A 23441-nucleotide genomic window follows, 5' to 3' on the forward strand; every position below is an offset into this window, starting at 1 on the left:
AACGGCTCACAGAAAGTTTAATTTTGGTGTTTCCATCTAAGCTATAGTTTTGATACAAACGTTTTATTTTTTTCAATTCAGCTTTATTTATATAGCACAAATTCAGGATAAACACGTCATCTCAAGGCTCTCTCCAAAGTCAGACTCCATCAGATCCTCCAGGTTGGTGAGAAAGTTTCCTCTCTAAGGAAACCCAGCAGGTTGCATCAAGTCTCTCCAAGCAGCATTCACTCCTCCTGAAAGAGCGTAGAGCCACAGTGGACAGTCGTCTGCATTGTTGATGGCTTTGCAGCAATCCCTCATACTGAGCATGCATGAAGCGACAGTGGAGAGGAAAACTCCCCTTTAACAGGGAGGAGAACCTCCAGCAGAACCAGAACCAGGCGCAGTGTGAGCGCTCATCTGATCCGTGAGTTTTGATTACAATGCTCGGCTGAAAGTCTAATCTCGTCCTTTACTCTGAATTTTGACCGAATGAAACTCAAAATTTTTGATTGAAGCTCCTCCGGCGACCTTCGCTTCACCTGCACAGGTACAGCTTCCACACTAACACCTAGGTCACTCTGTGTCTGTAAGTCTCCGTCTGGTTTAGGACTTTTCTAAAAGAGTTTTCTGTCCAATCAGAGCGCAGAGTGCAGAGACACTCCCAGACTCTGATCCATTTTCATTAGATTTCAGCTCTGAATGGACATGAAGGTTCTGTTCAAGCTGTCAGATCTCCACTTCAACAGATACGCCACCAGATGGCTCTGTGACTTCTCTTCTCATTCAGTGTTTGAGGTCCTTGTCTGATGGAAAGAGTCACGCTATGGGCCCCAGTGCAGAGTCTCTGGCCCTCAGCAGCGTTTTCCTGTCTTCTATTAATCCATCAACAGCTAAATTGTAACTATTTGCTGCTAAAAGACGGATGTTCTGTTTTCAGGCAGTGATAGAAAATGGCAGAATATTGAGATTCATGTCAGTAAACCGTGAGAATAGTTCACAGAAAATCAGCAATAAACCTGTTATACAAATAAATATAATGAAAAACTGTATACGGGTTCATAATCCTGCACTGTAAAAACAAAACAAAGTAACAATTTCTTCAAATGAGGGTATTTGTCCTTGATCTGAGCAGGTAAATAATATTATCTGCCAAAGGAAAGAGGATTTTTACCCCTGAAATAAGATAATTAGATATACTGCACTTGAAATATGTTGATGGAGATAATATTCCATTGGCAGATTATTTTATTTACCTGCTATAATCTGGGACAAATGTTACTTTTTTTAGTTCTGTTTTTGCAGTGGTGTAGAAACAGACACACATTTTTTTAAAGTGCCATTTAACGTTTACCATAAAAGAAAAACATATTTCCCAGCAATAAAAAAAAAAATATAATAAAAAAATGCCTTTATTGAAAGTAAAGAGGAACCAAAATTAATTAAGCTGCTTCTGATATTCTGCAGCCACTCTTCATCAAGCCCAACCTCACCATGATACCCAGATTCTGAGGCTCTCAGGTTCATGACCTCTACAGGTGGTAATGATGTACTGGTAGTTTAGCCTCTCACTCAGAAGAAAATCTAAATCAAAGAATCCAAATTTTGTGTTTTTGTTCTGAGAGATAAATTATCTAATTCATTTATTCATTTCAGGTCAGTTTGTCTGCCTTGCGTGTTTGGCCTTTAGCTCCACTGCATGAGTGACATTGGGGCAGAATCAGCAGACTGACTAAACTAATCCACAAAAGGCACAAGAATCACTTCAGTCAGAGTGCAGCGCCCCCTTGTGGTGGCTCCAGAGAGAGATAATTAGCTTTTTCCCCCTCTTTAGTCTTTGTTTCAACTCTTATCCAAAAACAAATAAATAAAATCAAGAATACAGCATCACACCAGTGTCAGCAGTGTTTGTCCACCGGGGGGCAGTAGAGAGATATCAATTAGTTTGAGTCAGAGATCTTTAAATGGTCAGTGACCCAGATGGTTCTGTGGTGTCCTGCACACACTGCAAAAAGAGAACTAAAAATAAGTAAAACATTTCTTGAAATTAGTGCATTTGTCCTTGATTTGAGCAGGTGAATAAGATTATCTGCCAATGGAGCAAGATTTATGCACTTAAAATAGGATCAACTCATCTCTATCATCTTATTTCAAGTGCAGCAGATCTAATTATCTTATTTTAGGGGTCAAAATACTCATTTGATTGGCAGGTCATCTTATTTACCTGCTCAAATCAAGGACAAATGCACTAATTTCAATAAATTGTTGCTTATTTTTAGTTGTGTTTTTGCAGTGTAGCCTCTCGTTCAGAGGGCCCAGATGGTTTGGGGCTGAAAGAAGCCGACCTGCAGGTAAAGATCATCACCTCAGCACAGCTAAAACACACCGGTCCACTTTCCTCTGTGCGCTGCACTCGCAAACATCTCATGGGAAAAGGCAGAAGCGTTATGTAAGGATGCCTGCTGCGGTTCCTGGAGAACAAACGCTCGGCGAGGAGCGAGTTGGACGGCAGGTGTATGAGTGGGAACATTTCCATCTTTGCTGCATTGAAGACCTCGTCAGCATCATTTCAGGGAAAAGGAGGTGACGAGGAAACAAAGGGGGCCTTTCCACCAGTGTGACGCATCCTGAATATTTAGCCAGCTGCAATTATTGCTTTTATAATCTGAGGAAAAAAGGCTTCCTCCAGAATAAAAAAGCATATCAATAAATGTATATTTTTAGTGCATTCTGGGAGGGGAATCTGTTCCCTCGGGGGGGAGGGGGAGAATTGGCTGGCTCTCCCACTCATTCTGAGGATCTCCCACTGCACACGCCACAGAGTGTGACGGATCTGTGACTGTACGGTTCTGCAGAAGAAGACCTTAAATCCACAGCAGGAAGACACCAGCTTGGTTCTCAGCAGTTTTCTTGTATTCATGTCTGACGAGGTGACGGATGGTGTCCTGGGGTATCTCCTCCCAGATCCTCACCAGGGTACCACGGAGCTCCTTGACAGTCTGAGGAGGAACCTGCTGGCATCAGCCGGACCTGAACATGACGTCCCAGAGATGTTCTGATGGGTCCAGATCAGAGGAAGTCTGGAATCAACTCTTCCATCTAGCAGGAACTGCTTGAATTCCTCATATCAACTGCTTCAGTCCAAAAAGGAGACTCTAAAATTCAGATCAGATCCATTATTTCTTCATAGCAACATGTTGAAGAAAGAAGCTACTCCATGCAAGCGCTAAACGATCGTCTAGAGCACATGTGTCAAACTCAAGGTCTGCGGGCCGAATCCGGCCCGTCAAAGCAATTTATCTGGCCCTCAAGAACCAAAAAAAGCATATCATGTAATAAAGTAGAGGCATATATTATTTTATAGTGTATAAAGTGGCTAAAACTGAGCCTCCTGTAGCGAATGTTGATTTATTTTAACTGTGTAGTAACAGCATCCTGCCACTAGATGTCAGTTTTCCCACAACACATTAAAACAACACCAGAAATGTCCAAAAAGAGAAGAAGTGATGCAGAATGATGAGTTTAAAGTATAACTCACCCCGTTATCAACTTTTTATGCAGATAAACTGTTCAAATGGGGCTAAAGGAGCTACTTTTATGTTACTGTGAACTTTTTACATTTTTATTTGAACTGAAATGAAATTATGAAATCAAAATTGTTATCTATAATAGGGGCACCCGGCCCTTTTAATGACTTCATGATGCCAAAGTGATCTGGTCTAGAGGAAGTGAAAACCTGGCTGTCCCCTATTTCACATTACTTTTCAACCAGGTATCACTAGTGGGTTTTTTAATCTGTGGACTTAAACTACTTTAGTCAAAAAATTATTTTAGAACAGTAATCCATGCTTTTATTACAACCCAGCTGGATTAATGTAACTCGCTGTAACTCGGGGTCGTGTTGGTGCAAAATGCTGCTGCGCGGCTTTCAGCTGGTAAATATTACTCATGTTATGTTCTCACTACACTGGCTGCCTGTTCATATTAATATTATTTATCTTTTAACTGGGACAGCACACATTAATGAACATGTGTCAGTATTAGTTACAAGGCTAACTTCCAACTGTTGTCTCTCGACCAGACGTATAAGGCCAACAGAGTTAAAAGTTCAATTCAATTCAATTCAATTTTCTTTATATAGCGCCAAATCATGAAACATGTCATCTCAAGGTACTTTACAAAGTCAAAATCAATCATATTTTACAGATTGGTCAAAAATTTCCTATATAAGGAAACCAGTTGATTGCTTCAAAGTCCCGACAAGCAGCATTTACTCCTGGAGAAGCGTAGAACCAGAGGGAGAGTCGTCTGCATTGTTGATGGCTTTGCAGCAATCCCTCATACTGAGCATGCATGAAGCGACAGTGGGAAGAAAAACTCCCCATTAACGGGAAGGAAAAACCTCCAGCAGAACCAGGCTCAGTGTGATGGCTTTGCAGCAATCCCTCATACTGAGCATGCATGAAGCGACAGTGGAGAGGAAAACTCCCCTTTAACAGGGAGGAGAACCTCCAGCAGAACCAGAACCAGGCTCAGTGTGAACGCTCATCTGCCTCCACCCACTGGGGCTTAGAGAAGACAGAGCAGAGACACAGAAAGCACAGAAGCTCACATTGACCCAGGAGTACTTTCTATGTTAGATGGTAATAGAGGATGATCTGCCTCCCCTGATGATGTCACAGCTAACAGAACCTTTAGTAAAACATTGGGTCATGTGGCAGCGATGCAGCGCAGGATTGGTTGGTGTTAAACTCAGTTCAGTGGTGTTATCGTTTTAGCCACTGTGTTGAAAGGGTAACAGCGATATTAATATCGGTTATCGATATCGGCCCAAATTTTCATATCGGTGCATCCCTAATTTCCTGATGTCCATGTTCTGTATTATAACTGATACTTCTACATTATTTCAGCTTATTTCTAGTGTTTTTTTAATTTTGTATTCTGTCTCATTTTATGTTTAGTGCTTTCTAGATGAAGTTGGCCTGGTTTGGTTGATAAATCTGAAGATGTTAGCTCGACTAAAGTTATAGTGAAACGTCGTCTCTGTTTGAAACTTTCTAGATGAGTGTTTTAAAGATTTGAGTCATCTTCCATCCTACTGCGCGTTTAGGACAGAGTTCATGAAGCTTCGCTGAAACTTAAAGCCCAACGCAGGTGAGCCAGAGCAGCAGGGGGCGCCTCCAAGTCTCTTTTTAGCCCAGTGTGAACAGGAAGCCGGTAACCAATGAGCAGCGGGAAACGCAGTCGCAATTTATCTCTCATTATCATCCTGCCGCCCACAATCAACACCCCTACTGCCATGGCCGCCCCCACATCGATTCTTTTCCTGGTCTCCGCTGGTTGTCAGGGAGACAAATGGTTGTGTATAACCGGAGGGGGGATGGGAAAGATGTGGAGCAGCTTTCAGGGCCACTTTCAACCGAGTGGAACTTCTGCAGAGGTAGAAAGGTCCTTCAGGGGAGTAGCAAGGGCCTCAGGAAAAACGAAACCACAGGTAAATAAAGGAGAGACAGAGAGTGGAGATCTAACGGAGCAGGAAAATGTAAGAAAAAGACTTGTGCTGACTCAAAAGTTCAATGAGAAAGTCACTGATAAGAGAATTAACCAACAGAGCCGTGATTCCTGGAGGTTTCAGCTGCTGAGCCACAAACAGCAGAGACCTGCTGATCAGCTGATCGCTTTAATAACGAGTCGATAAAACAGAGATATCACAACCAGCCTCAGCAGGAAACATCTCACTCTTCTCCTGTCTTCTAGTATTTTACACCATCAATTTACGTTACTAATATTATTTTGTTTTTAGTTTAATGACACTTGATTCTGGAGCCCACCTTTGGAAGCACTGCTTTAGACTAATTTCATGCTTAAAATGGCTCAACGTTCATATGCAACTTAACCTTAAGTCTACAAATACTTCCTCCAATTTTCAGACAAAACTGTAGTTTTCACCTAATAACTTAATTTATACACCCATCACATCAATGATGTGCGGTAGGGTTCATAGCTGGTGAGGCACTGACGTCATCAGAGTCAGATTTACAAATATATACACTCTACAGAGTAGACTCATTGCAAAGTGCTGAACTAAATTGATTGTCATTTGATTGGTAACAGTTTATGAGTTATGATGGATTTCTGCATTTGTAACACATTCTAAAAATATAATCCACATTACGCACATTTCATTACAAAAACAAAACAAAGCCAAGCTTGCTGCGGCCTCACCAGCTTCGCTATCAAGCGCCACCAAGGATTTACATGAAAAATAGTGAAAAGTCTGAGATTTTAAAGAAAATATGATCAAAAATGAGGAAATTAGATAAAAAATAACTTTTATTACAAATGACTGAGTGAATCACAATTTATATTATGTTATCATCATTATATATTTTCTTTTTTTCCATGATGACAAGTGAGGCCTGGCCTCAATTGCCTCCCCTGACTGCACGTCACTGCATCACACGAATGTTTGTGCTCCCTGCACATTTTCTGTAAATTGTGGAAAAAATGCCAAGCTCTACTTTCAGCCACTTATCAGTAATACTGGAGCAATTTGAACAACATCCGCCGCACTGAGACCTAAAAGGGAAAGAAAAGCAGAAGATATGAAGAAATATTTACACATTTACTGCGCCGGAAGGAACGGAAACAACATTTTTGTCTGAAGTGTCTTGAGGACATGGAGCCGTGGCCTGAGGGACGGAGGTGGGTTTGAAAAAGAAAAATGACAACCAGGATAGGAGGTGGGGGGGTCGTGGGGGATTTGTCTGAAGAAGATCACAGAAACTTGGTGTAAATCACAACATCCATCCACGTCCCAAACAGGATGTTGGTGTCACGGTGGAACAGGCCGGATAGCGGCGCTGTTCCAGTGCTTTTCTAACCTTATGGGTCAACAGGTTACCTCGGTTGGCTTGGTGCCCACGAGGGTCCGCATGTATCCTTTTCTGGATACTTTACAAATACGCACTACATCGTTTTGGTCCGTCCCAATAAAATGGGTTTTCTGGTTGCAAAGGTACAAAAACATCCCCCATTAACTGTATATCTGAGTGTTATTTAGAGTTTAGATGAGTAAATTGAATGTTCTTTGGTGGTTTGTGGATCCAAAATCAGTGAAACAGGCGTCATTTAGATGTGGTGTAAATGTGTAAAACCCAGCGGGACAGTATCTGATCTAAAACAGCCAAATCAAGTGTTAAAAACCTAAAATTCAAGACTATTATGACTCAAAACTGCCAAGAAAAACACAAATGGCTTAGGAACTGATGCTCCGTCTTCATGAGAAGATCTGTTTTTAAAAAATCCCTTTAAAACGATTTCTCTCTGCAGGTAAAGTACTGAGTACTATTAAATAGCCCGCAGAACCCCAGCTCAATCAACTCCTAACTACCTCTTTGAGACAAGAAGCTTCCTTTAGGTTCCAACAGAGTGGGAACTGAATGGGTGGAAAAGAAGGAAGGAGGGATGTGGAGGATGGGGGGATGAAGAATGCAGTAAGAACCTCATGGAAGAAAGATTTGAGGAGGTCAAATGAAGCGCATGCAAAAAAAAAAAAATTTTGTTTTTAAAGTTGAAAAGCTCAGAAATATCCACAGATCCGGCTGGAGAGATTAGAAATACAACACGAGGAGACGGTTAAAGAAAGAACAAAGGGACGTGGCTAAATCCTGGAAAGAAAAGCTTGAAATTTGCATCTCAGCAGCTGAAACTTTCTTTGTTTTTCGTTTTTTTTGTCCTTTTGTTGGCTGCAACAATGGTTATTTTAAAGTACGGCGAGCGTACACACACACACACACACACACACACACACACACACACACACACACACACACACGCACACACAGACTTTTGCACAGATGCTGAACTGACACATGATATTATCAGATGGCACGGCCACAACACGCCCACACGCTGTCCTAATTAAGAGTGTGCAGCAGCAGCAGCAGCAGCACACAGAGCGCGCCTCGTTCAGCTGTGGCCGTTTATCATTTGTTCATTTGGCTCCTAATGATGGTGCTATAAAGTGATTTCCTACGTTGAACCGAGAAGCATGCAAAGGGGCCAGTAACTGCAAACTGCTCTTCTTCTTTCACCGGTTTCCTCTCAGGGGTCACCAGAGCGACTCGTCTGTCTCCATCCAACCTTCTGCATCTTCTTTTCTACCTTCTACCTGCATGTCCTCCTTCTCTACATCCATTCATCGGCTCTTTGGTCTTCCTCTAGGTCTCCTGCCTACGTACAGACCGCCAGAGGTTGTAAATGCAGAATATAGATAAAATGGGAGGATTCCTGTGTAGACTTTGCATGGTCCTCCCATCTTCCCCTGAGTGTGTGCCTCCCAGAGTTTTCTCCTGCGTGTGAGATCGTAAGGAGGAGTCTAACCTGAGAGGTGTGTGCATCACCGGTCTTATGTGTGGCCCTGTGAGGGTCTCGTTTAGACTTAGACTTAGACAAACTTTATTGTCATTTTGTATGCACAGAGTGCGCACAGAACGAAATTTCGTTTGCATACAGCTTGAGAATTTCACTGAATTGCAGTGGATTTCAGAATAAAGTAACTTTGCAGGATAATAAAGTAACTTTGCAAGAACACTGCAAAAACAGAACTAAAAATAGGTTAAATGTTCTTAAAATTAGTGTATTTGTCCTTGATTTGAGCAGGTAAATAAGATGATTTGCCAATAGAATAAGGTTTTTGCACTTAAAATAGGAACAATTCATCTCCATCATCTTATTTCAAGTGCAGGATGTCTAATTATCTTATTTTAGGGATCAAAATACTCATTCCATTGGCAGATAATCTTATTTACCTGCTCAAATCAAGGATAAATACATTAACTTTAAGAACATTTTACTTATTTTTAGATCCGTTTTTGCAGTGAAAATAAAGTAACTACAGGACAGTTCCAGGATAAAGTGCACAGTGATTTCACAGTACAGCAGTTGAGATGTACAGCGTTTGAGCTGAACGGGAATGCGTAGAAGGTGCATGAATAAAATGTAATTAATCTATTAAAGATCGAACTAAACAAGCCTCTGTGTTGCCAGTGGAGAAGATACGGGTGTATTGTCAGGTTCAGAGTCACAAATTGCCACCTCTTCACCCGTTATCCAGCACAGCATCACCCAACAGCAGTGTTAGTGCCAGCTGAGCGGTGTGTGGGTTATATCGGGGCGTTATGATGACATGCAGGCAGGCGTGCATCTTACCTGTGCTGCAGAGGCCAGAGCTAAAAGCCCTTCCCTCAGCTCACAGGTGTGTGGCAGTCCTAGTCAGAAATTATGGTTTTCTTCAGAAGTGCAAATACAACTGCAATACTTTGATTAACAGGAGGAACAGATTCACTCGGGCCTTCTGAAATGAGTGCTGGTACCATCCAGCAGTCCAGTAAAGAAATCTCCAGTGACTTTTAAAACTAACACCATGGACATGGACGTCCACCTGGACTGACAGGCTGGACCAGGAGAGCATTGATCAGAGAAGCAGGAGGACTATGGTGGCTCTGGAGGAGCTGCAGAGACCAGCAGCTCAGGTGGGAGTTGACAGGACACTCATTCTCTCCACGAATCTGTCCCTAATCAAAAAGTAACCTGGTTCACCTCTCACCACTGAGAGTTAAATTCAGATATGTTTATTTTTATTTATCCAGCACATTCCAATACAGATGCCTCTGTCCAGACAACAGTATATTTATATATGAATATACATACTAAATGACAAATCTACAACACGAAATGAGAATAATTAAGGATGATAAAGTTCAAATACTAAAAAAAAATCCTGAAAACACCAAAAGAAAAATGCTAAAAGAATCTGTGGGTTTTTAACAAAGACTTAAAAATGCAAAGCGACTGGGCTGTTCCAGCGAAATGTGCAGATGCTGCTAAATAAAACTGCTTTATTCTCACCGACAGCAAATCAGATTAAACCTTTCCTGTTTTAGGCCGGCGTGGATTACCCCAATTATTTCTGTTTGGTAAATGCCAGAACGGCAGAAAACTCTTTATTTATCAACTTCTTCAAATGCAGAAGTTTAAATCCACTCAGATTATTATAGATGAAATTATTTGGAAAGGCCAGATGATGCCTGAAGAGTCCACATTTACCTGTTTAAACTCATATCAGTGTCAATTAGACGTGCATCAAACTGAAAATACATCAGAAATATTAACATCAGTTGATTTTTAATAATCAGTCACTTTGGAGCTTCTGGAAGTTTGTGTCTCTGCTTTGAGAAAATTTGATGTTTCATTCCAACACATTTAAATATTGTTTATAATTTTCTCTGTATTTCTTTAGCGTTGTCTTTATAGACATCATTGCTTTCTCATGCAGGAGTAATTTAGCTTTGATATTAAGCTGTAGAACATTTGCAGAGACGCAGTTTATTTTAAATATGAACAAATTAGCCTTTTTTGAACAAAGAAAACATCTTTTTTTAAACTTGCTTCAGGCTTAAATATCATTTTGAACTTCTATGAAAAACTCAAGCTGTTTGTTTTTGATCCTTTAATGTATTTTATGGGCTGACGGTGATTTGTAGCTAATTTATGTGTTTGAGCTTCTTTCTGTTGTTTTGCTGAGGTATTGCAGTGTGGGTGGGAATGTGTGTTCCAGCTCTCCGTCTAGATGTATTCCTGTTTAGGCTTATGTAATAGTTATGCTCTCATATTCAGGATTTTTAGGACGCAAAATAAAAATGCGAGGAAACATCTCAAGCGGATGACCTTTTTAATGCATTCAAATTTATTGGTGCAACGGCTTGAACCCAATTTAATCTACAGTGTTTTGCTTATTAGTTACAATTACATTTAATTATTTTTTGACCTGCTTTACTGATTTCATCTGCTCTCTCGTCTGCCATTTTATCGCTGGATCAGCTCTCATTTTAAATCTGTCTGCTATTTAAACTCACGTGACTAACAGACTAAATGAATCTGTGCTTTAGAAATTCACTTTTTGAAAATAAATACTACATTTCTGAATGTAAAACGCTCAAAAAGGCCCGTGCAGGAGGGGACTTCACCGTAGCTTCAATATGGAACTGAAACAAATCAGCTAATAAGCTCAAACTGGAAAAACATTGATATCTGGAATTATAAATCCACCGTCCTGCAGAGAGGAAGATTATCTCAGCAGCTGCCAACCTTCCCAGCAGGTTTAGCCCAAAGTCAGAGGGAGAAAGCTTCTTCTCTCCAGAACCAAGATGGTAAGAGGAGACCAGAGATGTTGGACCTTAACTTGTTTGCAGAGAAGCAAACATCTGATTCCAGCTGTGAAGCACGGTGGTGGAGGGCTGATGGTACGGGCTTATTCTGCAGCTACAGGGCTACAGCTACAGCGGGCAGTCGTATGAACTCTACGGGTAAATGTGGGTCCATCTGTCCCAGAGCTGAAGCTTGGTCCAAACTGGGTCATCAGCAGAACAATGATCCCAAAGAGAGCAGCAGATCTACGACAGAACAGCTGAAAAAGAATCTGTGAACTGAAGAGCTGGAAAGAACCTGGAACGGATCTGTGTTCCTACACCAGGTCGGAGTTTAATGCTTTTAGCAGCAATTAAAGAGTTAATCGTGTGTTTTATGTCCTAATGTTGAACCTTAAAACTGAGAGATGATGCACTTTGTTTTTACTACGACCCAGATGAACAGGGAAACACATGAGAACAGCAGAAAACTGCATTAACCTTATTTCATCCAGGATGTTCGGCAGTCCGTATGATGATATAATGTAATATTTTTATTAATAATTTACAAGGAAATAATTAAAAAATAAAGCTTGACAAGTGCCTGAGCTCATTATCTACCATCCTTGTCACATGGTGAGTTATCAGGTTTTCAACACTTCTGAAGCCCATTTTCCTCTCGTCTTCACCTGCTTCCTGCTTCCTCTTCTGTAAAACAGGCACAAACTTGTTGGATTCAGCTGCGGGCTTCATGTGTAGGAGGAGAGTGCAACAATGATAAAGATAGTAAGTGCAAGAGAGCGATTTCTATTCTCCACTCAACAACAAGTGAGAGTCCACCGTGTTTAGTGGCTGCTTGATGTTCTGCTGTTGATCCTGCTGTCAGTGAAAGAACGGCTGTTTGTTTCTCTTCTGCAGCAGATTTCTAACCAGTTAAACTGAATGTCCTCGCTCTGTAGGGACAGCAGCTGCTGGCTCTTTCATCACAAATCACTGTGGATTGGGAAGAGACTGAAATTACCTCACCGTTGAAGAAAAAAAGCAGCAAAGTGGACATAAATAAAACATTTTCAAGACATACAAAAAGGAGAAGGTGTTTATAATATTCAACCAGAACTCTTTTGATTTAATAAAAGCGTTTGAGGGAGAAATTTAAGTGAAATTCTAACAATTTAGTAAAAAGCAACAATACAATTGAATTTTTTTTTTTTTAAGTAGAAAATCCCCTGGTTGCAAATTGGAATTTTACTCATATTGAATGATCAGATCCTTTGTGTCAAAAGTTGATGAACATATTCCTGATAAAACATTTTGTGTATTTGCACAAAAAATGACTCCATCTCTATTCCATGGAGACAGAAAAATGCTCTTTTAAAAATTGCCATGGAAGTATCTGATATTATTATTTTTTTATTCAAAGTTTTTTTTTTATGAAGTTCGCTCTTCAGCATAGAAACAAAAATCACCAAAAAACCAAGAAGTGGCCAAAGGTTCATGCAATATGCATCAATGCATTAAAAGGTAAATTCAAATGAAATTCATAAAGCAAAAATAAATAGAAAAATACTAGAAAGAACCAGGAGGGTTAAAAAGTAACTTATCTTAATTATAAATCAACTGTAAACCTGAAAAGTTACAGAAGATGAACCCAAACTAGCCAATAAATAAGGTAACCAGCCTTCTGCTATTGGAGCAGCAGCCATACAGCCACGCGTTAGCATGATACCTTGCTCCTTAACAGCACCAGAACCACCAGGTGAACCGACAACCTCAGTGAATGTCGCCCTTTTATCACGACCCAGAGAAGTAAAAAAAAAAAGAGAAAAAGCCAGTAAATGTGACCTTTGCAACAGGCGGTCAGGTCTTCCCTAGACAAAAACACTACAACCCACCAACGCATCGGATTTACAAAGTTTAATTTGGACATGCATGAATAAAAGCACAATAAAACTGTAAAAGATTATCAGATATTCCTCCAAAGACAGGCGATGAAACTACGCCATGAGCACGATGGTCACCTCGACCAAACCCACTGACCGTGTGGGAGGAAAGGGAGGCAGTCCATGAAGTCATACAGCATAATTCTGCTAAATCAGACACAAAGTGTGGAAGAACATGTAGCTATGATGTGATGTAGGGTAAAAAGGTGATATCTGAAACTGTGGGATGCTTTCCAGCATCTGAGGTTCTTGGTTTTAGAGAGAAGAACATAGTCAGTCTGATTATAAAAACCCTAATAGGAAGATGTTTTGCCGCCTACATTTCCAAAAGCACCAATTTTGACTGACAGCTGGGAAATCTGGACATTCATTGGAACTGGACTTGTTTTAGCATAAAGTGAAATAAGGAATTTGCAAATAATTTAAATGGAAAAAGATCAAATAAATTATTAGAAAAAGATATGGCCGATCCCCGGACCTCTAATGACAAAATAAATCACGAGAGGACATCATCTAAACTGGAGCAGAGTTGGCTTATGCTGTGAATATATAAACGTCTCTCTTCCATTTATCTGAAAACAAACTAAACCAACGAGTATCAGCTGACATCGAGACGTGTGCGAGTCAGCTGTAAACGCTGCTTCTCCTGCTAACCATCAAAGCCATTAACAGCGAAGGCAACGCGGAGCGACAGCTTTAACCAAGTTTAAAAAGCGTTACTGGCTCCACTGTTAATGGCCTGCTGTCATTAAACATAGCAAAGGTTGCAAAAATATGTAAAACGCCGCAAAACAAATTCTGATTTTATTGCAATCTTATTGGCACTCCTGCTGTTGAAGCTTCGATTGGTATATTGATTTATAGCTCTTTAAATGAAATAACTAAGCATTTAACAGTAAGATCATAATAAAAGATGAACAAACCTGCAACCATAAAAGCAGAAAACAAAAAAGCAGAAAACAAAAAAGATAAGAACCCACCAGGCAGGAGCCCCCCCCACTGTGGGATATGGACACAGCTCCCACCTTCCTGCAGACCCAACACATCCTGGACACAAACTGTTTAGACCTTAACCAAGTTAAGAAACAGCCTCCCAGGCTGTCTCTCTGATAAACCCTCATCAGTCAGATTAACAAGAGCAACACCACGACCATTTGCACCAATGCCACCATGACTTCCTGCTTTGTAAAACTCATTTGCACATATTTACATGAACATTTTCTATCATTCTTTTTTATATATTTCATTAAGGCAAATCCCTTGTTTGTCACAAACTCTGTCAATAAAGGTCGCCCTGATTCTAAAAAGGTTTCAGTCAAGCTGTGAGTGCCTCTAAACGTCAGTGATGACAGCCTAAAGAACTGTGGCGTCTCTGCACCCACTGGCTAATTTACCAATAAAACTCTGTTACAAACATTTGTGTCTATCTATCTAAATCTGCCAGAAAACTAACTAACTAACTAACTAACTAACTAACTAACTAACTAACTAACTAACTAACTAACTAAATCCTCTTGAGGCGTCTTGATATCGGGGCCGCCCCACCAACGTTTGTTTAAATAACGAACATCTGAAATCTCAGTGAGCATGCTCAGTACGCTCTCAGTAGACAGATGTGGGGCATAAATCCAACAGCCCCAAGCTCAGATCGACCAATCAGAACGCTGGAAATGCTAATGTTACGTTTATGTTCTGCTGGATAGTGTGAGACCATCTAGGCAGATTTATCTGTATAACACATTTCAGTACAAAGACAATGCAAAGTGCTTTACATGATTAAAATATTGGAGCAAAATACTTTACATGATTAAACCATTGGAAAATAAAAACGGAATAAAAGCAAGTAAAAAAAAACAGTTGAAATAAAACGTGGGGAAATTAAAAAAAAAAATAAAACAATAAAATGTAAACTAAAAGCTATTATTAATCTATTGTTGGTCGTCCTTGATGGATCATTGAAGGATTGATGTGAATCTTTTCTCTTTAATAAATAAACATTTTGAGTGATGCTTTATTTATAATTGTATGTATATAAATTAAATTACATTTAGCTTATATGAAATTACATTTGTAATGTGCTGGTTTATGCAAATGTATCAGTTTAATTTAACGTTGATCAAAGTCAGGTTGTATTAATCACAGAAAATTAGTTGCTGCTAACAGGTGTTGAGTTTTTGTGCCCCACTTAACTTATGATGTCAGAGACGCTAATGACCGAATAAATGGTCGTAAATTAAAAGGTCGGCTTTGTCTAAAACTGTCAGGATTAGAATTAAAAAATGAAACCGTTTAAAAACATTTTGCACATGTGATGCTGAAAACAAAGATCGAATGCTCGACGTGAATCTAACGTTAAAAAAGGATAAAAACACCACCAATGACTGCTGCCGTTTGTTTCTGGAGGGGGTTGGTCATGTGGTGTTTGTTTGGTCATGTGACAGTGATGCAGCACAGGATTGTGGGTGTTTAAATGAAGTAATGTCAGCGGCATGACAGCGTTGATATCTGATATTATGGACTCTAATTTTCTTATTGGTGCATCTCTAATTTGCACCAAACTTATACAGGAATAAAATACAATTTATAAATAAAATACAATTTATAAATAAAATTAATTTATTTTAAGGTCTTAAACTTCAAAGTGTCATGAAAACAAATTATATTTTCCAGATCCTGCTTCTTTTTTTTCTTTTTAATAAAAATTAAGCTCATGTGAAACAGAAAAATTTTAAGCTGTTTTCAGACTCTGACTAATTCCCTGATGTGATCTCACTTCAGCCTGTCCTCCCTCTCTATGAAGCGCTACACTGGAGTGGATGTGGAGGACCTTGAGGACCCCGTGGGACTGCCTTTCGTAAATGCCTGCCTGGATAAGGCTCTTTTGTAACTCATGCGTAGGTTATGAGTCAAACATATCAGTTGGACGCTCTCGCTGCTTTGCAGGTTTTTCCCCTCAGAAAATATCCACATTACAGCAGCAGCGATGTCCAGCTTCACCCTCCATACGGAGTAACCGGTGCAGCTCAGGAACGTCAGGTTATGCCTGGCTGGCGTTAAACTCTTACAGAAAGATAAGGAAAAACAATCTGGATTTACACAAACTGGTAAAATTATAAAACATCCTGTAACTGCTTTCATTTTAAATAGAAAAATGAATTATTTCCACTGGTGCTGAAACATATCAGCTATTGCAGGTATTCTGTCATCCAAGACATAAATCTTTATCATTTTTGATTTAGAGATTTAGACATGGGTTAAGCTACTTTAGTTTCCACATTAAAAATGACTGGAAATACTTCCTAAAAGTTAAAGTTGTCCCATTGGTGTGTGAAACTGTAGTAAACTGATTTTCAGGCCGCTGACCAGCAGTGCACAGCAACATTGGGCGGAAGAGCTGTGCTCATGATTTATGAAGAAAACTTGTATCAGTCCATCACTTTTTCTAGAACCTCATTAAAGGGATTTCAAACCAGTATGATGGAAACATCTTAGCAGTTTTAAAACATTTTTTTACATAAATAACCAACCAGACTTGAACCAGAATCAGAGTTTATGTAAAAACTGGGAAGTTAAAGAGCGAAAGAAACTGGGCCCAGTGAGATTCAGTCGCTCTGCTCACACCCAGCTGATGCTCCCGCCATCTTAGAATCAGGATTTTTGTTTTAGCACAATTCTACAGACGCAATGACCTCCAAAATTACATCTCAGCGCTTTCTTTTTGATGTCACCTAGTCTGCTCGTACTCTTTGGCTTATCTGGGACCGGCTCGACCCAGGAGGGACACTTCCTTCTCCCCGGACACCTCCTCCACCTCCCATAGGAGGCATCCAGGGGGCATTTGAGGTCACCTGAGCTGACCCCTCTCCATGGGGAGGAGCCTCTAAATGAGTGTCTGGCCTTCCTGCAAAGGAAGCTCATTTTGGCCGCTTGTATCCTCGACCCTAAGATCCTCAAACCTCTGCAGTTGAGGCAGGAACCCTGAACCTGGAGCGTGACAGTGACCCTCTCCTGGTTTTATAAATCCACCGAGCACAGCCGACAACCGGACGCAGCCGTACGGAAGAAAGTTGGGCAACATTTCCAGCTGATGTTTGAGGTTTAGTCCTAAACGTCTGTTTGCAGCAGCCGTTTAACCGAGAGGAAGAACGCGTGTCCAGGTTAGTGGAAACCATCCCAGCGGCTCACGAACACGTCCCATTTCAACACTGACGACATGATAAACATTCACACACGCTTCACATTACTGCACCGAAACATCCCAGCATTTCAGAACCAGTTAAATAAAACCCGAGTGCATCAGAACCGTCTTTTCTGTGCCTGACTGAAAAGAATCCCAAAGAGTCGCTCCGCGTTTCGCGCTCACTTCCCCTAAACGGACTTTAATTACAACATTTCCATTATTGGCAGCAAACACTGATTGAAACTGACCTCGGCTGTTTCGCACTGTTGCCATGGCAACAAATGAAAGGAAGAAAAATGCACTATATATATTTCCCCCCCCACACACACACACACACAGAAAGCTGAGATACATTGTCAAGAACTGTCTAAAAATAGCAGCAGTTACTTTTTTTCTACTATTAATATTTCTCCAGTACCTGAAATGGAGTCTGGCTGTTGTAGTTCTTCACTTCCTTGTCAGCTCCACGGACCAGCAGCACTCTAGCACAGTTATCCTGAGAGGGGGGGCAAAAACAGGGATTATAAGTAACATGAACCTGAAAACATCCTGAGAAACCCAAAATCCTCAAGTTCTCCTACTTCGCTGCGGATAGAACGTCGTTTATCTTCCAGAGACAGAGAGTTTCCCGAGAAGTCAGCGGAGCAGGAACTGGCAAGAGGGTTCAAACGCCTAAAAACGTATCAGTACTGACTCAGAACTAGCAGGAACATCTGCAACCAGGAGTGGAGCTTCTTCTGCTTCAAGTGTGAAGCTGTTGCTCCACTCGCAGGGAAAGACGAAGTGAGGGTGAGAGAGGAGGAGAGAGAAGAAGAGCGATGGAGAGAGCTGAGGGGTTTGAATCTGCTGCACAACTCGCCCACAATGTGCTCCACCACGCATGCACCGTGCACACATACATGAATATAAAGACTTTTTTTAGAGCCACAATGAGCTGTGGAGAGTTGGCAGGAGAATCTCAAACTGAAGCAGCACCATGATCTGAACCGAGCCGTCAGCTGAGTCCATACATTCCTGTCATTAGACGTCTCCCTTCCTGTTTAAGACCCGCTTCTGTGGGTTATTTTCTGCTCGTATACCTGGACTGGCGCCAGTCCTCCAGCATGCTGCCTTTTCTCCGGAGATACGGTCATAAATTAGGCTGCAAATGTGGATTTATTTAAAGAGCAACAAACTGAGGCAAAGGTGTGTTTGTTCAATTAATTAAAAGTGGAGCGGAAACCAACGATGGAGGGAGAAGGTCAAAGCACAAAGGTTCACCATGCCAAAGACTCTCCTGGTGAGCTTAAATACCATGGAAACTCCAGCTGTAAGAAGGGATTCATACTGTCTTATTCTATTGTCTGTTGTCAGGTAGAAACCCAACAGATTCCAGGTAAGGACAGCAGCACACTGAATACCAATACGCTCTATTTTTGGTTACAGTGTGCTGCATAAAAAACCTCATAAGCCTTTCAAAAACTGGAAACAGACTGATCAAATTATCAAAAGTTTATTTATATAGCACTTTTCAACAGTCCATATGGTGCACCAAGTGCTTTACAAGCTGATATACAAACAAAGACGCTCAGACAAAATAGATAAAATACAAAAATGTGTAGGAAAATAACAGGATTAAAAGATAAAAACTAAAAAGTGCATAACAGCACAATGCTGAACAATTTTAAGAGCTATATGGAAAAATAAAACCATCAGAAACATTTGACTTCATAGAACCGCCTTTGGCTGCAAGTTTGTCTCCGCCGCTCATGATTTGGTTTAGAGATGATCAAGATGCAGAGCAGTGAAGTTCAGATGTTTTAAAAAGAAAAAAAATTGAATTTATGATGGTGGCATGAAGAACAGGCAGGGCCTAAGAAAGAAAACCAGGGAGCAGGGGGTGGGTCCGCGCCCTCCATGTTGCTGAGGTCACCACAGACATTTATACGTAGACGCCTCAATGGGTGCAGGTTTGCACGTCGACGTCACCGCCATATTGTTTGTGGCAGAGAGTAGTGAACGTCTATGTTCCCTGTATATTAAGTATTTAGATAGAAAGGTATAGATGGAGCTTATATATACATGTAAAAAATATCTAGAGATTAACTGATAGAGATTGGCATTTGATCGATGTGCATATATAGATTTTGAAGTATTCTAAATAAATAGTTGTGTGCTTATATATAAGAATATGTCCAGATTATTTATGTGTATATATATATCCATCCATCCATTTTCCAAACCGCTTCTCCCTCATGGGGTCGCGGGGGGTGCTGGTGCCTATCTCCAGCGTTCACTGGGCGAGAGGCGGGGTGCACCCTGGACAGGTCGCCAGTCTGTCGCAGGGCAACACAGAGAGACAAACAGGACAAACAACCATTCACACACACCTAAGGACAATTTGGAGAAGCCAATTAACCTAACAGTCATGTTTTTGGTCTGTGGGAGGAAGCCGGAGTACCCGGAGAGAACCCACGCATGCACAGGGAGAACATGCAAACTCCATGCAGAAAGACCCAGGGGTGTACTCGAACCCAGGACCTTCTTGCTGCAAGGCAACAGCGCTACCCACTGCGCCACTGTGCATCCCGTATATATATATATATATATATATATATATATATATATATATATATATATATATATATATATATATATATATATATATATATATATATATATATATATATATATATATATATATATATATATATATATATATATATGACAGCAGATTAGCCACATTCAACATGGCGGACGCTCTGACGCGTCATAGCATAGGTAGTGTCACTACCTCAAACCGAACCATCAGCTCATTTGCGCACGCGCGAACAGAATAACTTCCAGTAGGCAATGTTTCGTTTTCTTACTTTTTTATTCTTTTGTCTTTTTTCGGGCCAGGTGTTTCTTTTTGTATATCTTTGTATTTGCGTAAATATTGCATATTTTAAAAACAAATAGAGAAATACGTAAATATATATATAAAGCCTATATATATATACTTTTTTTTAAATAAGAATATATACACCATTACTTAAAGTACATAAAAACCCCAGCTATGAACATGTTTAGGAGTATAGAAACGTATTTTATTTTGAATATTCTTCAGGTTTTTTTATATATATTTTTTTGATTTGCATATGTATATTGTACTTAAAAAATGCATTTTCAAAAAAGTATGCCTTGGCTTTGTTATGTGTTCTTTATTCTATTCCCTGTCCATTTTTTTAAAAAAAAATAAACAATGCAGGTACTTTAATGACGGGGTCTTCTCCTGTTAATGATTTGTACACCAGATGGCGCTAAACTCTTAATATATGGCTTTAACTTTCTAATAAAACAAATTTTTAGTACAAGATTATTTAAATAACAAAATTCACCTTATAATTAAGGAAAAAAATATTTTTTCCAGTCCTGTTTGAACAAATAATATAACTTATAGAGTGTATTCAGACAATACAGACAAACGTTGCGCAATAATATATTCCCGGACTTCTGAGCATATCCGATGATGACGTCAAGCATTGCAACGTACAGAAAGTAAAACGCATCAGTTTCTTCCAGAAAAATCTTAAATATTTTCTATACAATATAGCTTAGCATTCTTTAATCATTTAAGTATAGAAATAAGTATTTTCAGTACCGTAATTACATTATTTTTTTGGCGACCCGGAAGTGATTCTGTTCGCACGTGCGCAAATGAGCTGATGGTACGGATCGTGCTACCGGTATGGATCGGGTAGTGACAGGCAGAACCCGTCCAACGAGGCATCTACGTAGATAATGTCTATGGCTGTGGTCACTTCACAAATTGTCTGCTTCTGTTTCTTTGGCAGCGTCACAGCGCCACCAATGGGCCTGGCATACCTACTACAGCTTGTAGGGGACACACATTTTTCTTAATCGTTTGTGAAAATTTGCCGTCATTGTCTCCCTGTAGACAAGGCCTTAATCCAGGGCAAAAGACAAATACTAACCTAAGGAGAGGAAAGTATAATATAAAGCACATGGAACGCAGGAGTAAATAAAGAAACTGAGCACAGTCCAGGAGGGTGACCAAAAGGGAGTTTGGGGTCCGCCGAGGATCCAGGGGAAGCACAAAGTTCCAGCGGTCGACCGGGGCACCAGCCGCACAGAAGGTCAGAAGGTCGACCAGAGCGAAAAAGGTCCGGGGGTCAGGAGTCTGCACAGGAAGAACCGTGGAGGTGGGCAGCAGCAGTGATGAAGCCCAGGGGGGCGACCAGGCAACAAGCATGCACAGGCTTCTCTTCGGTACCCATCATCCTGCTATCGTTTATGCAGGCAGGTGCTGACCAATAGAAATATGTCTTAGCTCCACCCTTCCGGTGAAGCTCCGCCCCCAGAGCAGGGGGACAAGAAACCCAGAGAATGTAATCTGGATAAAGGATAATTTATCTGAAAATAGTTGCTGCTAGCAAAATTACAGCAAAGCCTCTTTTATTATGCCTGATAAGCAGGACAATAAAACAATAAAGCACTCATTTTTACACTACAGACATTTTTCCATCTTGCTTGGATTTGAAAGCACCGCAGGGAAGCCTTCTTTAAATCTCTGCAGCTCTGGGCTTCACGGCCAAACTCTGAGCCGCTAAACGGTCTCTGATGAGCAGCAGAACAAACGAGCTTCAGAGGCCGACGCTGACCTGCAGCTTGGAGTGGTTTAGTGCAGCCGTTTATTCCACGCAGGACTTGATGAAGGGGCTGAAGACTGGCCCCAAGTGCCTGACTGTCAAAAACCAAACCAGCTCCTAAATCACTGCAGTGGTGACCTGTTCATCAGAGAGCAGATTTTAACTGGTCCATAAAGACAGACAGTGGTTAAAGCTGTGAATGCAGCCGACCCTTCAGGTCCTCAGAGACCCGCTGGCTCGATGTTCCCAGAACCAGAACTAAACAAGGGGAGGTAAAGTTCCTACGTTCCTCCGCTTTGGAACAAAACGCATAAAACCTGAGATGCTCTGAAACTCTTGGTTCCTCTTCAAATGTGGGAATTTCCAAACAAACCCTGTAATTTTCTTCATTTTCCCCCCAAAAAATCCAGAAATAGTTTCCTTTTTTGTTGAGATGGAGACCTGGGAACCTTCTCTAGGGGCCTGGCCCCCTGAAGACAGCGAGCCCTGCTGGTTCCTGAGAACTTCAGCCGCTTCTGGCCCTGACCTGGACCAGGCTCCACCACGGATCCTCTGCTACCATCATCATGAACTACCACAACCTTTCCACATGATCACAGCCCACAGGGAGCTGTAAACTCACTGGACCCTTCACAAGTCCTGGAAGACGTCTCCAAGACCCTGAAAAGAGCAGCTAAGTTCTGGATAATTTGATTTTTAGACCCACCCAGCATGAAGGCACCTTTAGACTACAATGTCTTTATTTAGAGAGCAAAGCCCGATAAAAGGAGTAAAGAATCTGCATTTGTAATGTGTGGGCGGCCTTCAAATGAGTTCTCAGATACTTTACTACGGATAGAATAAAGAGATTATCATAAAATAAAAAGCAGAGAGCTCTTTGCTTTGGTCTTCGCCTGTTTGTGGCAATTAGAGGAAGACAAAGATCCGGCAACAAGACTCTACTCCTGGGATCTGAGGATCTCCCCGTCCCGGCATTAGAGGCGTGATAAATAACACGCAGGAACGCTGAATAATTCGTCTCCTGGGGAAAAGAAACAAAGAGACCTCAGATTAACCAGAGCAGAAAGGAAGGAGTCAGCAGGACAGGAGGCTGAGCCGTCACTGAGTCCAAGTCCACAACTCTGGAGTTCTTCTTTCCAAAGACAGTGGCCTGAAAGTCCCGTCCTCCAGGGTCGATCTCCTGCTCCTAGATGCGTCTCTGCTTCAGCGCACCAAGACGAGCTGATCAGCAGAGCTGGACTGCTAGTGAGGAAGTTTAACCTTTGATTCAGGTGTGCAGGGCAAGGGACTTATCTACAAGATGAGTTAGAGACCACTGCAAAGGGCAAGATAGAACCGGCACCATTTATTCCTTTATCTGTTGGGTTTCTAAATTATTCTAAATGAACTGTGCTGACATAATGTTTTAAATGTTTGGTGTTCTCTGTTCTTGTGAGGATTATGCTGGGGAGACTCTGCTGAAAAGGAGATTTCTGTTTTTCTAGACATCAGCTTTCAATGTTAGGCCATGTTTCACAAT

At 40.9% G+C, this 23441-nt stretch overlaps 1 protein-coding gene across 7 annotated transcripts in view; it reads right to left on the reverse strand.

Annotated features, from left to right (window-relative positions):
* LOC105937705 (SH3 and multiple ankyrin repeat domains protein 2) overlaps positions 1–23441 on the reverse strand; it is a 308586-nt gene that overhangs the window by 141538 nt on the left and 143607 nt on the right. For all 7 annotated transcript variants that reach the window (XM_036135850.1, XM_036135847.1, XM_036135849.1 and 4 more), the window contains one exon: positions 17710–17787. In XM_036135850.1, the coding sequence (XP_035991743.1) occupies positions 17710–17787 (78 nt within the window). The remainder of the gene's footprint in view (positions 1–17709; positions 17788–23441) is intronic.

The sequence above is a fragment of the Fundulus heteroclitus genome, chromosome 4 (genome assembly GCF_011125445.2).
Source record: "Fundulus heteroclitus isolate FHET01 chromosome 4, MU-UCD_Fhet_4.1, whole genome shotgun sequence".
NCBI lineage: Eukaryota > Metazoa > Chordata > Actinopteri > Cyprinodontiformes > Fundulidae > Fundulus > Fundulus heteroclitus.